At 35.2% G+C, this 16,886-nt stretch overlaps 3 protein-coding genes across 4 annotated transcripts in view; 2 read left to right on the top strand and 1 right to left on the bottom strand.

The window, feature by feature from the left end:
- Positions 1-1,304: 1,304 nt before the first annotated feature.
- LOC133319691 (uncharacterized) lies at positions 1,305-2,548 on the top strand. The gene is made up of 3 exons (XM_061524929.1): positions 1,305-1,541; positions 1,952-2,200; positions 2,337-2,548. The coding sequence occupies exons 1-3, from the start codon at positions 1,373-1,375 to the stop codon at positions 2,528-2,530; spliced, it is 612 nt and encodes a 203-aa protein (XP_061380913.1). The 5' UTR covers positions 1,305-1,372; the 3' UTR covers positions 2,531-2,548.
- Positions 2,549-3,831: 1,283 nt separating this feature from the next.
- On the top strand, positions 3,832-14,837 carry LOC116774283 (histone acetyltransferase KAT2A). The gene is given in 21 exon segments (XM_061524816.1): positions 3,832-4,072; positions 4,286-4,455; positions 5,169-5,295; positions 5,600-5,745; positions 6,014-6,238; positions 6,441-6,490; positions 6,835-7,000; positions 7,215-7,353; positions 7,793-7,873; positions 8,523-8,677; positions 9,286-9,418; positions 11,549-11,621; positions 11,755-11,830; positions 12,230-12,374; positions 12,559-12,719; positions 13,360-13,406; positions 13,408-13,435; positions 13,648-13,770; positions 14,024-14,114; positions 14,201-14,327; positions 14,411-14,837. Coding segments are annotated over 21 exon segments (2,415 nt in total). The 5' UTR covers positions 3,832-3,987; the 3' UTR covers positions 14,478-14,837.
- Positions 14,829-16,886, bottom strand: part of LOC133319659 (E3 ubiquitin-protein ligase goliath-like) — a 42,497-nt gene continuing 40,439 nt past the window's right edge. For both annotated transcript variants that reach the window (XM_061524817.1, XM_061524818.1), the window contains exon 12: positions 14,829-16,577. In XM_061524817.1, coding sequence (XP_061380801.1) covers positions 16,520-16,577 — 58 coding nt within the window. In that variant the 3' untranslated portion in view covers positions 14,829-16,519. The remainder of the gene's footprint in view (positions 16,578-16,886) is intronic.

Raw genomic sequence — 16,886 nt, 5'->3', positions numbered from 1 at the left:
ACGGAGTTTAGCGATATACATATTATGTTACTCTGATTTTTGAGCTATATTTTAGAATGTTTCATCAAAATCTGCTGAGTCTACTTTATTTGTAAAAGAACATCCATAATTACTAAAAAACTATCGCAAATATAACATTAGTGTATGTGTGTTGTTAAGAGGATAATCAAATTTCACTAAGATTCCACTGTACTAAGAAAAGTATTTAATTTCTGTGCTTTCCACTGCAGCATCACTGCTGGGGTTGCGGCCGTGTGGTTTGCACGCGGTGTGTGGCCGCGCTCGGGCAGCCCTGCCAGCCCTGCACGCCGCTAGAGCGGCACCACTGTGTGCAGCTTGCGCACCCTCCACACCCTACCCCTGTCACTCCACCCGGTGAGTGTAACATCACCTCCACCCATGCACCTCCACCTCTGATAGACTACAAAGTTCCTCTTTTAATTGATTATGAACGGCTATTTCAAAAGATATTAATAAAACAATGATTCTTTTCAGATTTGTTGACGTCCGCAACCTAATTAGAGTACTATAGTATTATGTTAAATGAAAAAGGAAATAAAAATATAAGTTTTGCATTTTGTTATATAGGCTGTATTAGATCATTTGGTCGGATACTCTTAAGATATTTGTATATTTGAAAAGATTTATTTTTAAAAAACAATAATATTTGATAAGTTATATAACCTTATTCTAAGATGCATGTTTTTTTTTTTTGTAAAAGTAATCATGACAATTAAAATTATGTTATGTATCGTTATATGTATTAACCATAAGTAAAGTTGTCTTCACTTAAATAGTTACCGGACTTATTCCTAATAAACAAATTATGTAAATAATTCCGCACAATTAATTACACATATATATAATGTTTTATGTACATAACAGTAAAAGCTGTCCTCTCGAACTTTGTCATATACCAATAAATGTAATAAACCTTTTTTTTTGTTTTTTATTTGTTAAATTTTTCAATAATTTTGGTAATTTTTATTAATATTTATTACTCGAACTTCAATTAAAAACATATTTTAGCATCTCGGATTCAATCGTAACGATTTAGGCTTACAGCATAAAAAATAATCTAGAAAATACAAATACACTTGAATGTCCAGGTTTGACTTTCACGTATTTGTAATGAAAATTTTTGCTAAGCAAAAAAAAGGCGAGGCATATAGCGCTCTGAAAAAATCTAAAATAAGTAAAAAAAAAAAAATCGAAGTAAATTATCGGGTGAAAAATACCGAATGTTATGCTAGGCAATAAATTTTTTTAGAACCAATTAAGAATTAAAGTAAAACAAATTGGTCCATAAAATCACTCGATTTGCAATCGAGACTTCGGCTGGTATTGTAACTGAAATAGGATTTAAAAAAAAATGTTTCTTCGCTTCCTGTTTCCGCTCATGTTTTTCGTCTATGTTGAAACTGATCAGGCCGTTGAAAATAACCGCATGGTGGGAGTTGATACCGTTCACGATATTAAAATCGATAAAGATACAATTATAACCAGAAACATGAATTTGAAGAAGAAAAATGAAAAATCTTGTAAGTAGATATTTATTATCACTTCTAATACTTAAAATTTCTTTACACATATATGTGTGACTTGAATCGATAATTTTATTGAATAAAAAACAGATTACCTCTCTTAAAAATCTTTTCATTTTATATTGATAATGGAAATTTATAAAACGAACACTTACAGAAAGATCTATGAACTAAGATAGCACTCGTTAAGTTTTATTTATTTAGTGCGCTTGTTTACATCGTCACACTACTAGCCGAGTGTTGCCAATTTTAAATTTATAGATAGTCGCACATTAAAGTATTAATTCCAATTATGGAATGAGAAAAAGGCAACTCTTCATTTGTACTGTGACCGTACAAACTCATGGTAAGCACGCTAAACAAGGCTGTATAAAAGGAAACATCTATAATAAAGTATTTATATTTAGCAGAAGCACAAATCGAGCAAAAAAATGTCAGTCCCGACTGGTCGTACAGCTCTTTCCCGGAAGATGTTAAAAAACATGTAGATCAATTCAAACGTAACATGTCAGAATGTCTGAAAGAAGTTCATGCTAGTGATAAGAGACCCGTAAAAAGACTTTCTCCCAAGAAGGAGTCACCTGTTCATGGAGATTGCTTGATCGCCTGCGTTCTTAAACGCAACAGCGTCATAGAAAACGGAAAGATTCACAAAGGTATTTCAAAATTTATCAGTTTTTATCCATTTGCAAATCACCTAAAGTATAAAAAAAACCGTACTCATTTCACACATTCAATTTTAACAATTTTATACCGGCAAACGGTCTAGATGCATTTTATATAATATTTCAGAAAACCTTATAGCACTGGTGAAGAAATTTTATGAAAAAGATGAAAAGTTGATGAAGAAACTGGAAAGAAATCTTGACCGATGTATTGAGACGAGTGCTCGCGACAAAGACGACTGCGCCATAGCAGCGCGTCTGAACGAGTGTACTAATGATATAATGACAAGTAATAAACACAAAATTGTTGTTAATTATTAAATAAAAATTTCGTCCTAATATGGCTGTATTATTTTATTTAAAGTTTTGCTTTTTGGATTATTGTTTTTTCGGAAACTTGCCCGAGTACACTCACTCAAACAGTATTCTGGCGGAAACGGCGTAAGGCATTCGTGTAAAGACCAACAGTGAAACGTAGAGTATTAAACAATAGGCAGCTCGAAAACCCGCCAAAATGTAACTCATACCTCAGCTCCGGAGTGGGCTAGTGTGCCACTGCATTCATCAGGATGCCATCTACTCCGTGGGGTTGGTAACCGAAAGCATCACACAGCCAAGCACGCCCAATACCACTTTCAGAGTGATATCACAATAGACACAACACAGCCTTTAGTTGACCAATGGAGAATAAGATTGTCTAAGAAGCTATCATAGCACGTAGGCAAACCTGCGGGGAATCAAGGTTCGACACATGTCCCTCGATTTCAACATGTGAAAGGCCTACGAAATATCACTAAAAACTCAAACACCGAACAAGGTTTTTTTCTAATGAACCCGACAAAATGAAATTTAATTTAAAGAACATATCAAATGAATCCTGAATTGAACGACGCGTAAAAAGCTGGTTAACATGTTTTTTTTTTATTATTAAGAGTTATTCATTGCATATTTTATGGATCCGGCATTTTAGGAAGGGTTTTTGCGACTATTATAATATTTCACGGAGAAAACTATTTTTAGGAATTAAGGAGTCCATCTGCAATACAAAAATCATGCATAATCCTTAATTTCGAGTGTTATTCATAGTTACGTTTAATTGTTAATACATTTCAAGAAAATACTCAATAAAATATTTCTTTATTAATTGTAAAAAGATAATATTTAAAATGTTAACATAAACAATATACATTATATTACTAACATTTACACTAATAATAAATAATTTAAAATTTATTTAGTGTGTTCATGTATACGTTTTTAAGATTATCTATTTAATATTTATACACATATAAATACATGCTTTATCAATTAAAAATTTTTGTTTTTAAAAATTACATGCTCCCTATTATTGCCACATAGTGGTTATTTACTTTTATAATTTATTTTTGGTGAGAAATAGGTGATACTTGAAGGTTTTTGTTTCAAAAGAAAATTTTAAATCACTAAACAATAAACACTGTTGCTATTGAAAACTAGCTTCACGGCGGTTTCGTTGAAACTTAAAACTTTTCTGGCAGCACTTCTAAGAAGAAAACATTGTAAAGGCTCAAAAGGACTCGTATCCTAAGCCGTAAAACCATTTACAAAAAAAAAAGTTATAATTTGTAAATGTCACTTTCCAAAGTAACTGTCACTTATTACTTTTAGGATATTAAGCTGTACGGGAAAAAGCATTGTTATTATTGTTATGTTTCTGTATATGTAGGTTTTTAAAGTTTAAAATGGTTTAAGTGTGTCTGTATATCGAAAAATAAAATAAGACAAGCATATTGCATACTATGTCTTCTCAATTGACAGACGATATTAATGACATAGCTATGACAGGCTCAGAAGCTGATTCGTCTCAAGCTCACGGAAACGAAGGTAAATAAACAAATACTTATTTTTTTAGTTTTTTTAAATTAAGATCCAATTGTAATGTTGGAATAGTAGTTTTATATTTTTGTGGTACTTTCTCATAATCATGCATTTTGCTTTAATATAATAACGGTTTTAGAGTATGCAATAAATAAAGTTTACGACCATAAAACTTATTAATTTTTTTTTATGAACACTTAAAACAACAAAAAATTGTAGCTACATCAAGTGTGACTGCTGATGATGCATCATCAACTGCAACTACACCCAATGAGAGTCAAGCCTCCAGACAATCCAACTTGCAGCGCATCCAGCAAAGGAAGCAGCAGGTTTACAATTGGTCGCACAACAAGAAGCTTTTAAAACTGGCCATATATTCAGCCTGTCAGGTATGTGATATGATTCAAACTCGATCATGTTATACTTAATGTTAAGATTTTCTTTCCACATTAAGCACTAATTTAAAAAAAATAGAAGTGATTTTTTATGAGTGATATGGTAATCTTGAACCAATTTTAAATTGAATAGCATAGCTGAAGGTAGGAAATAGGTAAAAGATGTGTTATTCTTTAAGCCTAAAAATAGACATCCTGTCTAGAGCAGTCACAGACAATTGTTACTGAAGGTTTATACTAAACACTAATGTAGGTGGAAGAGCCAAGTTATTACACCTCGAATATGGGCTGGCCCAACCGGGGCAGTACCACCCTCTCAGAGAAGATTGGTGTAAAGTAGCCTTTAATGGCTACATTTCGTCCGTTGAGTGAGAGAGCCTGTTGCTCTTTCCCTTTTCTCATACTTTTCTCTCCCTTTTCCACAATCAAGGTCGGCAATGCATCCACAACATTCCTGTTATCCATTGGGGATGGCGTCTACCTTCCGTTACATAGGCTGTCTACTTGTTCGCCACCTTTGACATAATAAAATAATGATTGTTTAAGTAGATTTGTGTAAATGTTTTATACTTTAACACAGAATATTTCTACAAGGATAGACAACATCCCTCAAACATAGTAAAGTACATATGTTGTTATTATACTGCCAACATTCTACAAAAAAGTTTAAATTCAAATAATGCAACAATTGTAATGTATAATTCCAGGAACAAGACTGTAATTGCAACGGTTGGAAGACACCAGTGCAACAGGCGGCAAAAACAAATGCTAGGGCGAGTGATCAGCCACCAGCAAACTTTACTGATCCATGCCGGAACTGCAATCATATTTTAGGTATAGTATGATTTTATATCATATCTATCATTTGATGAGGTTTCCATATTATTAGTTTTTTTTTTCAAAGTTTCCTATATCTTAGGTAATATAAGTTCAATGATTTTTTTTTAAACAAATAACTACAAATGAGATCCTTTCATACAAATTGTTACTTATAAATCCTTTTCTGTGTTGGGAATTGTAACTATTTTGAATAGTCAGTGGTTATTTCAATTGACACACCATATAAACATATATAATAATGTATTATATTAATATTTAACAACCATATATGTTAAGAACTTAGTAATTGTGTTTGCAGAGTCTCATATAACACAGCTCAAAGGTGTTTCTGTGACTGAAGTCAATAGATTGTTGGGGGCCGTTGTTGATGTCGAGAATATCTTCATGTCAATGCACAGAGAGGACGATCATGATACCAAACGTGTTTATTACTATCTATTTAAGGTACATGGATATTTATTAAATATATATATAATAATTTCCAGGGCAACACAAGTTGTATGAACAAAATTAGTTTAGTTTTGTTTCACTCTCTGCCTATTATAGACCATCTCACTTTACTACTTAAAAAAAAAATATATATATATATATTAATACCGAAATATTTTAAAATTTCTCTCAACCATACACAATATCATATTAGTATATTTATAAGACTGATATCTATGTGTGATGACGCAGATATAATGTAAGTTCGTCTTGTCGTTTTCAGCTTCTCAGGAACTGTATACTAACCCGGTCCCAGCCTCGCATCGAAGGCCCTTTAGGGCAGCCTCCCTTTGAGAGGCCGTCCATAGCGAAAGCCATAACAAATTTTGTGTTATACAAGTTCAACACACTACCACAGAGGGAATGGCAGACAATGTATGATCTAGCGAAAATGTTCCTACACTGCTTCAACCACTGGAACTTTGAAACGCCTAGTGTCAGGAAAATGGTGAGTTATTTTGTGCATATATAGCCTTCAGATGTTGCTTGAGACTATATTTTCTAAGTATATTTTGGGAATCTTGTAACTCATCTATTACAATTGCATTTATACAAATTTCTTTTATAGCTTTTGACAAATTCTTTGAAACACAGACTTTGAATGTTATATTATAATGAAAATTTTATAAATACTAAATGTTTGCTTGCAGCAAGTTTCAAATCCAGACGACATATCAGCCTATCAAATCAATTACACCAGGTGAGACAGTCCAGATGTGATATAAAAAAATGTATAGTTGCTTTGTCACAATACTGTGCTTTATATCAAATCTCTTAAAACATCTTTTTGAATAAATGTTCTCAATTTCCTTATAATTTTAATTATATCACAACGACGTAATGTTAAGAACATACTCATACAGCTCTAACAGGGCTAATATGCAAATTATATATGTACATAGTGATTTCTTATATTTCAACTATATATAACTACACATATGTATGTTACATCTAAAACATAATTCTATTTCTTCTTCTTCTTAATCATAATATAAAGCTAATGATTCTTCTCGATAATCTTCTGGATGTGTTGTATGTCTCCAGGTGGTTGGTGTTCTGTCATGTGCCAGCGTTCTGTGATTCCCTCCCTCACTACGAGACATCCGTTGTGTTTGGTCGGACACTACTACGTGCTGTTTTCAAATCAGTTTGCAAACAACTCATGGATAAATGTCATTTGGAAAGAGATAGAATGCCCCCGGAGAAAAGAGTGAGTTACATTAGTTAGTATACACTTATGTCCTTTGATGAAGTTAAATTCAAGTAGGAATGTTTAACGTAAAAATGATCTGGAGTTATGTATTCCAGAAGTTGCAGGTCCAGGTGGAGCTCGTGTATATGAATTATAAAACATATTATTGGCTGCACCTTGTTTTAATGTTAAAAATATAAATATATATACCTTATTATAATATATGTTTCAGGTGCTGGTCCTGAACCACTTTCCAAGATTTTTGGGTCTGTTGGAGGAAGAGATCTTCAGTGTGAACTCGCCTATATGGGACCCCGACTATAAACAAATGCCGCCTAACCACTTGCAGGCTATATTAGATAATAAAACTCGTAAGTTCAGCTAATATATGGGAATATATTTAATACCTTTATTTTTTATTTGGACTGTTAATGAAGATACGATATACTCAAGGTCAAGACTTTCAATGTGAAGCAACGAACAAACTGCCATAGATTTATTTATGTATAAAGGAAACTTGTGGTAGTTACACTATTTATAGCTCAAGAACGGCTGGACGGGTATAGTTGGAAATTGGTGGGGAGGTAGATGAGAACCAGGAGACGGACATAGGAAATTTAATTCTGTTCGATCAAAAAGAAAAAAATACTTAATTCCAATATCTGGTTATTTACTGCCTCTGGGGCGGAATAGAGTTCGCCCGGTCAGCTATTCATATACTACCAATGCCGAAAATAACGCGGACGAAGTCGCGGGAAAAATCTAGTTGTTTATATATTAATAAATGTGTCTATGTGTATTTCATGACAGCCGGAAAACGCGGCGAGTTCGAACGCGTCACAGCCTCCGGCGAGAGCAAAGACGGGTTCACAACGGTGACGCTCTCATCTGGTGAGTATTATATAGCAGCACTAAGGAATCAGACGACAAAATTGACACTGAAAAAAATAATAAAAAATAGATTTTATAATCACAAAATTTAATTTAAAATATCAATTTTCATTAAAAATAACATAAAAACAAAGATTACGAAATTAATCTGTAACGGTGATGTGATACATGTATTATTATTGGTATTATAAATTGAAAAATATTTATAAAATTGTACTCCAGTTATTTTTTTTCTTTCCTTGATTTAGGTTTTTATTATTATTTTTTTTTTCATATGGCTTACATGATGTAACTATTCACTGGAATATACACACTAAACTAGTCGGGTAACAGTATCAACACAGAACTTTGAATGTATTGTACACCTTAAACTATCTTTATATTTGTACACAACGTCGGATCATCCCGAAGTCCACGCGTCTGTACATACAATAGGTCGACGTTTGTTAAAATTTTCAATAATATATTTTTTTACATTAAATCTACATCGAGATAATTGGAACTAAAATTAAAATTGAGTATAGAAGGAAAATTCATAGACATCAGTCGGTTTTGAAACTACAACATTGAATGAATCGAATGGAAGACATTATTCCTATGTAAATTTTGTAGTCAGCTGTAACCTGAATGATAAAAATGTATATTTCAGGTTCAATAAAGCAGGAGGCTGTTAAGAGGTCTGAGGGTCGAGCGTCTAGCGAGGTGGCTGCCAAGCGGAAGCGGCTCGACGATGACGTCAGCGAACGAACTGTAGCGGAAATAGTGGCAACTATCACAGACCCCAACTACATGTGTGGACCGGATGTATGATACATGAAATAACTCTATATAGGACCAGCTCGGAACTGCTTATTATTATATTTTATTATTTATATCAATATATATAATTTATAAAATTAAAGTAGCCTTGACATCTATCTATGTGCTTGCGAAAGTTTCGTCAAAATCGGTCCAGTCGTTTCAATAAGTAAAGTGCGTGTATTACGTACCGTGTATATATATGGAGGGGCATTAATATATATATTTTTTAATATGAAAAACATACACTCAAATTATGTTTTTTGTGATTGTTTGTCTGTCGGTTAATAGTATTCAGAAATTTAATTTAGAATAAACAGACAAAATTCTTTATTGATTTGATTTTTTATGTGTGTGTTGCTTTAATAGCAACATTAATGTCCAAAGATATAATAAGAAAATAATCATCATAGTTGACATCACACATGATAGATGGCGCTTCCAATAATAAAAAATAAGAAGTAAACATTCTAGATTCATATATATATTACTTTTAAATAAAAAGTCTATTGATGATTTTATTTTATGTATATAAATTAAAATATTATGATCAAGATAGGAGTCTAACGAGCAGTAGGGGATGATGAATAAAACTAAGCTATGTATGACTCCAGGCTCTGTTCCAAATGCAAGCTCCGCGAGACGAAGCCGCCAAGCTGGAGGAGCAGCGGAAGCTGATAGAGTTCCACGTCATAGGAAACTCGCTGACCGGACCCGTGAACAAACAGACAATGCTGTGGCTCATCGGTAATGAGGAGGCTTAGTACGAGTATTCACCTAAACACTGGCAGTATCCACGTTTTCCAATAATATTTTCGAATGAAACGCTTCAACTGCCTGTTTAAAGTGAAAGCTTGTACTGGGAACTATCATATAGTTAGGAGCAACTTAATCTTTTTACCCATAAATATATTCTATGCACTTGCTGTACATTCTAAAGACAGGTGACTTAGAATGCTTGCCACTACGCCTTTTTTTTATCTTTGAAGATAATTTTAAGAAGACTCAACCTTTCGTATCCGTGATAGGAACCTGGCTCGATGAGTTTCAGAGCGTGAGGGAATATTAAAATATGGGGTTTTCCAATAGGGACGCTTGAACTTTGACAGCTGATTGCGGCCATGTTGTTTGAGTGACAGCTGTCAAATGCAGTGTGTTATATTCATTCCGTCCTCCCAAACCACCATGGCAGGTTACAGTGTCGAGCAGCACGTGCAAATCATAAAATTGTTTTATGAAAATGGGTCTTCAGTTCGAGCAACGTTCCGCGCACTTCGCCCGTTTTACGGTCGCGATTATCGTCCTGCCGAGTCGACTATCCGTCGATTGGTGGACAAATTCGAGTCAACCGGGTCAGTTAACAATCAGCCGGTTCCCGTGCGTCAACGTAACGCGAGATCTGCCGAGAATATCGCCGCTGTGCGCGACAGTGTCCTCGAAAACCCGCGGCAGTCAATCCGCGTCGCGCACAGGAACTCGGCCTTTCGCAGACGACAACTTGGCGAATTTTGCGTTGTGACTTGAGCCTGCACCCGTACAAGATCCAGCTGACCCAAGAGCTCAAGGTAATGACCATAGACAGCGCCGTGTGTTCGCTGACTGGGCATTAGAGCAGTGGAAGTTGACGCCGATTTTGGCAAAAAAAATCATCTTCAGCGACGAGGCGCATTTTTGGATGAATGGCTATGTCAACAAGCAAAATTGCCGTATTTGGGACGAGACCAATCCACACGAGGTTCACAAGTGGCAATGCACCCGCAGAAAGTGTGTTTGGTGCGGATTTTGGGCCGGAGGCGTGATTGGTCCGTATTTTTTCGAAAACGATAATGGTGTGGCCGTCACCGTCAATGGTGAGCGATACCGGTCGATGATAACCAACTTCTTTTGGCCTGAAATCGAGAATATGGATCTGGACAACATGTGGTTTCAACAGGACGGCGCTACGTGCCACACAGCACACGCTACGATGGAAGTTCTGCACGAGCAATTTCTGGACATGGTCATCTCGCGCGGAGGCGACGTGAACTGGCCACCGAGATCGTGCGATTTGACCCCGCTGGACTTTTTGTTGTGGGGTTTTCTTAAGTCGCAGGTCTATGCCAACAAGCCGCAAACCACCGATGCCCTCAAAGTCAACATACGCCACGCCATCGATCAAATATAGCCCGATTTGTGCGCCAGAGTCATCGAAAATTGGACCTTTCGTGTGCGCGCCACCAACCGAAGCCGTGGCGGTCATTTGAATGATGTCATATTCCATACATAATGGGGTCGATAGACCTTCCAAATAAAAAAAAAATTTCGCAAATATCTTTCCTACATGTATTTTTTTTTGCATTTCAAAGATCAAGCGCCCTTAATGGAAAACCCTATAGTCTATACAAGGGTCAACAAAGCTTAACTTGTAACATATAAATAATGTATATGTAGTAATTGTGTGTGCGTCTCAATAATACGGGTTTCAATAAAATTTCCTTACGCTGTACATGGAACGCTGAGTTCCGTTAATCCAGGCCGAGCCCTGCGCTGTAAATAGTTATTTTTAAATAATGCAATAATAATGGGTCATGCACAGAGGAATGAGGTAGGCAGAATGTATGGTGCTAAATTTACATTTACAATTGCACAGACTTATAATTTTTCATATTTATGTAATAAAATTAATAATTACATGATTAAAATTTAATCATTTGCGCTCAGAAAAGTAATCAAACAAAATGGCGAAAAAAAATATGTTCTACTAGTGATTTAAACGAAAAGATAATTTCAAGAAACCTCTTTACACTTTTTTGAATTGGCTGCTCAAAATAGTAGTCATAAAATATGTATATAAATTTTGAATATGGAACTAACTTCTACATCTGTGTGCTGTTCCAGGTCTGCACAACGTGTTTTCTCACCAGCTGCCTGAAATGACCAAAGAGTACATATCACAGCTCGTCTTTGATCCGTGAGTTTATATTTTAAATACATCAAATTAATTCTAATCATATAAAAAAAGTTGTAAAACTTAATGAAAAGAGCATAATGTCTTGTGTAAAGAAAAAAATATATCATCTGTAACGATAATATTTAAATTACAGGAAACACAAAACACTGGCGCTGATCAAAGAAGGTCGACCGATCGGCGGCATCTGCTTCAGAACATTCCACTCCCAGGTACATAGACAGTTCCATGAATTAGATATGGCGTCAAAAGTACGCAGGTTTTTTAATTAATTTTATTTGAGATATGCCATTATTGTATAGAGAATTATATGTATTACGGACTCGCAAAGGAACGAGTACTCCGCGTGAGGGACGTGAACGTGAGCTGATGTGTTGCAACATAAAAATAAGTGTTTAAATGACTTACGATATATAAAAAAAATACATTATATGTATGTGATAGTTGTGTTAGAATAAACAAAAAAAATAATCAAAATTATTATATTCATTGAGAACTATTGTTATTATTTTTTATTTTTAATGTAAGATTCCAACAGACTCCATCAAAGCATTCTGTTGTACTGACTATGTCAGTTGTATCAATGTAAGTCAACTTTATGTTTGTTCCAGGGCTTCAGTGAGATAGTTTTCTGTGCTGTGACCTCGAACGAGCAAGTCAAAGGTTACGGGACACATCTCATGAACCACTTGAAGGACTACCACATCAGGAACAACATATTACATTTTCTGACATTCGCTGATGAATTTGCCATTGGCGAGTATTCGTTAATGGTTTTCTTAAATATTTACTTCATAATTATTCTTTAACAGACAGTTAAATAGAATTATCACGTAAAAGTAGACATTTTAAATATATATAACATGTTATCTAATTTAAACCTTCCTTTCTACGTGATAAGGTTCGGATTCCGTCAACTAATTTTACTGTTCAACTCCAGGTTATTTCAAGAAGCAGGGTTTCAGTAAAGATATCAAGCTCCCCAGAGCGATGTACTCCGGCTACATAAAGGACTATGAGGGAGCTACGCTGATGCACTGTGAACTGAACCCTCGCATCGTGTACACAAAGTTCACTTCTGTTATTCGGACGCAGAAAGAGGTATTGGAACATTAATATTAATAAAATTAATTAATTCAAAAACGCTTTCATCATCACCGTCGCAAGAGTCTTCGCAGACTAGTCGTGGTCATCACGTAACCGTGATCCGTATACATGATGACTTTCTTGGGAAGACATTTGCAGTGGTTTCCCCTGGGCTTCTGCACCAGCACTTTTTGGGGCTATTTAGACCCCAAGGCTTGCTGTAGCCTGTTCCAGTCAGTGGTGTCTAAATACTCTTAGAAAGTACATATGACTCAGAAAAGATCACATTGGCACTTTCCAGTTTTCGAACCCGCAGACCATCACGACTTTCGCTAAAAACCACTAAAAACGCTTTATTTGGATGTAAATATATTATTCTAATTATATTTCAAATAAAGTTACTTATATTTTTTTAAAAGTATATAAACTTCTGTTTTCTAATACTAAACTCGATCAGCCGTATCAAATATGGAATCTAGTTTTGTTAGTACAGACTACGCTGCTATAACTTAGTGGAGTAGATTGGATGTGTTCTTACACGAATCACACCTGAATAAGATAAGACTTTAATATATTTACCAAAACACGAATCAAACCCACTCTAACCATCATAAAATAAAATTTTCAATAACTAACTTAGAATCGTCAATTGTAGATCGTCAAGAAATTAATAGACATGCGTCAGAAGGAAGCGGAAGGTAAATCCTGGCTTGACGTGCTTCAAAGAAGGCGTAAGTGTTGTTATAATATACTTTACTGACATATAAGTTGATATCATATATATCAATAGAAGTATCATCTAAAGATTCAAAGAAAATCAACTTATTTAGTTAATAACCCAATCCCCCCCACATCACCCCTCTCTCTCTCTCTCTACTTCTATCTCGCTCCCACGAAATAAATATTTTCTTTCTAACCCCCACCCCACCGTTCTGTTTTCCAGGTCCGCAGTATCCCGGTGGAGTGCGTCCCGGGCGCGCGTGAGGCGGGCTGGCGGGAGGTGAGGACCCGCCCGCCGGTGGACGGTGACGATAACCACGCAGCGCTGAGATCAGTGCTCACAGCGGTCGATAGATAATTATGTTATAGTATATTATATAGTAATAACGAGGTCTTTTAATATATGGAGTACTTTGGTGGCTCTGAAAACTTTGACAAATTAAAGTTGTACTATTATAGAAAACTCAAAAATAATTTAAGTCCGGATTATATGCAGATACAAACACATTACGTTGTTATTTTAATACAATATAATAATAGTTAAACTATATAAAACTTTCGTGTAGTGTATACTGAGTAGATATTGTATTTTGTCACAGGTCAAGAATCACGCCTCAGCCTGGCCGTTCTTGAAGCCGGTCGATAAGACAGAAGTGCCAGACTACTACGACCACATTAAATATCCGATGGGTAAATATGTCCCATCATTACTCGGCATTTATCTTAATGAATATTAATGTCATATATTTATATACATAACTATTATAAACGTTCAGATCTCCGTACGATGGGCGAGCGACTCAAATCCCGTTATTATTCATCTCGTCGCCTCTTCGTCGCAGACATGGCGCGGATCTTCTCTAACTGCAGACTCTACAACTCACCCGACACCGACTACTATAGGTATACATATGAATAACAAAAATATCCTACAGATATATATATATATATCTTGCATTCATATCATTTATATTTTATTATTACAGATGTGCGAACACTCTCGAAAAATATTTCCAGGCCAAGATGAAGGAGGCTGGACTGTGGGATAAATGAAATTAAAAAAACTAAAACATTTCATACATTAAAGAAAACATTAATATTCACTACACGCGAGTTAATTCCAATGTGTATTAGATAGTAAGCAACAGTTAAATTAATTTTATTAGAAAAATGTCGACATCTCACCTGTGTACTAGTAGAAGCTTATTCGCTTATTTTTTTTTTTTTTGTTTAAGACAAAGTACTTCAATTGTCATTGTAGTACCCTAGTAGGTACTTTTTCCTATTGTAACTTAACAATGGGAACGTTATATCAAATACAGATTAAGGGAAAGGAATTGTGATTGTAAAATTAGTTCAGGTTTGTAAATAGGTTTTTAGAATCATTAAAATAAAAGTCTGATATAAATACTGTATTGGTTTTTAATTCAACACAAGATGTAGGGCGTGCACAGGTCTGGGGTCACACACGAAATGTATGGCTGCATTCAATTTAGACACGTCACCAGCACAGAGTAAAAATTAATACAATATGGTCGCTGACACAATTTTTCAGAATTCTTTAATAATATCACTAATTATAAATTAACAATTTATTTACTAGCGCTTAGAAAAATGATCACGACATACTAGCGGAACAAAAAACTTTAAAAGGTAAACCGACCGAAATAAAAAGTCCCCTTACACAACAGTACAGTAGCAGTTTAGATGACTTCTTAAATGAATCGGGTATAGAAATACTGAGTTACAAACTCAACACGTCTAGGGTTCCACACATACAAATATGTTTTCGAATACGCCATGAGGTTTTACGTAAATTGATGTGATTAGAATTTTAACAAACTAGTTTCAGTTACTATTTTCACGGTCGTTGTGCACGCCACCGACAAGATGTACACTCTCGGGTACTGTTAAGAACATTTTCATGAAGGGAATGTAAATATATTTTTAAACGATATCTGAATATAAAGTACATACCAGTCTCCTTGTTAATATATATAATAAGTACCTTAAATGGTATCGTAAGTAATAACTTAAATGCTCACTTATAAAACTTATCTCTATAAAAATAATTATAACGAATAACATCGCTTCATTGTGAACTTTGGTCAAAAGTGTAAATAGAACCAAAAATTTAGGCACATTTAGGTACATAGGTCTCAAAGCGATATAATTCGTAGTTGAATTCAGACTAGATTTTATTAACTACCATTTAGAGCCACGAATTAAATTACAGTCTACCGCTGTTCCTAGCAACCGAATAACAGGTTGTTTGAAGGTCGCTCCACAGGCGGGTGGGTCACGATCTCTCACAATGCTATATAAGGAAATCATTGCAGAAACGAGCGGCTTCTGTTAGCCCAGTGTTCGTGTTATCGCGAAAAATGTACTTACAAAGCACATTACTCGTCCGACAACACAAACACGACACACCCGTCCATCTAGCGGACCACTAAGCCCTAGCCTAGACACGCAAAAAACAGTTAAATATATTTTAAAAGTTAAATGTAAGCATGCTCGGAAAACATATTGAATAGTATGGGCTACTATATGAAGAACAATTAACAATGGACGGACGGTCAACGCTATTAAGTAAAGGGCCACCACAACCATAGTTTCGAACACACGTGAATTTAAATGAAGCGTCAAGGATACGGTCATGAGATCAACCAAACGAAAGCAGAATTTTGGCTCGATATGACACGAACAGAAACTGCACAAAAAGATCTAAAAATATTAAGACTATTATGGCATATTTAATTCCGTCTTCAAGTGCAGTCGTACGATGACGTCATCGCCGCCATTTCCCCGTTCTCTGACAGCGATGGATGACATACAGTTTCGTACAATGTGTTCCATTTTTAAAATCCCACCGTCCGAACCGAGGCTCACTGTATGTTGAACGAGCGAATTCCATTTTCATTTTTTTTTTTATATATTATTTTTTAAATTCTCGGAAGGAGGTTGACTAGGCGGAGTCGCGGCGTTCTAAACTAGTTACTAGTAAAGAGTCACTATAATAAAAATATCACTTGATATCCATCACGCATCACTGGAAGTCATCTCGTGTGAGTATTGAATGTATGAACACATGATTAGTCGCAGCGCTCAACGGGCGAGCGGTCGCCGTGAGACGGGGACGACACGCACGACCTGAAATACATACATTCATATATGAGGCGGGTTTAAAGGACGAGATTATCGCCTTGACTTTGTATTATACAACCAGTGAAAATCTTGAAGACCCCAATTTGAAAAACCGAGTGTGTATTAAGATTAACAAACAATACTATCATATATTTAAATTAAAGCCTTTGTTAACTGATTCTTCCGTATTATTTTTCACATCGAATTCAGAGAAAAAAAAATGTATTATTATCAATAAAGCTATCAACCGTCAGCGCCATCTACCGGCTGTGGTCCGCGACTTCATATAAAAAAGGAAAAGATTTAATTTACCTC

The sequence above is a fragment of the Danaus plexippus genome, chromosome 26 (genome assembly GCF_018135715.1).
Source record: "Danaus plexippus chromosome 26, MEX_DaPlex, whole genome shotgun sequence".
Taxonomy (NCBI): Eukaryota; Metazoa; Arthropoda; class Insecta; order Lepidoptera; family Nymphalidae; genus Danaus; species Danaus plexippus.
Note: the sequence above shows the minus strand (reverse complement) of the source record. Positions and strands in the feature narration are given on the sequence as shown.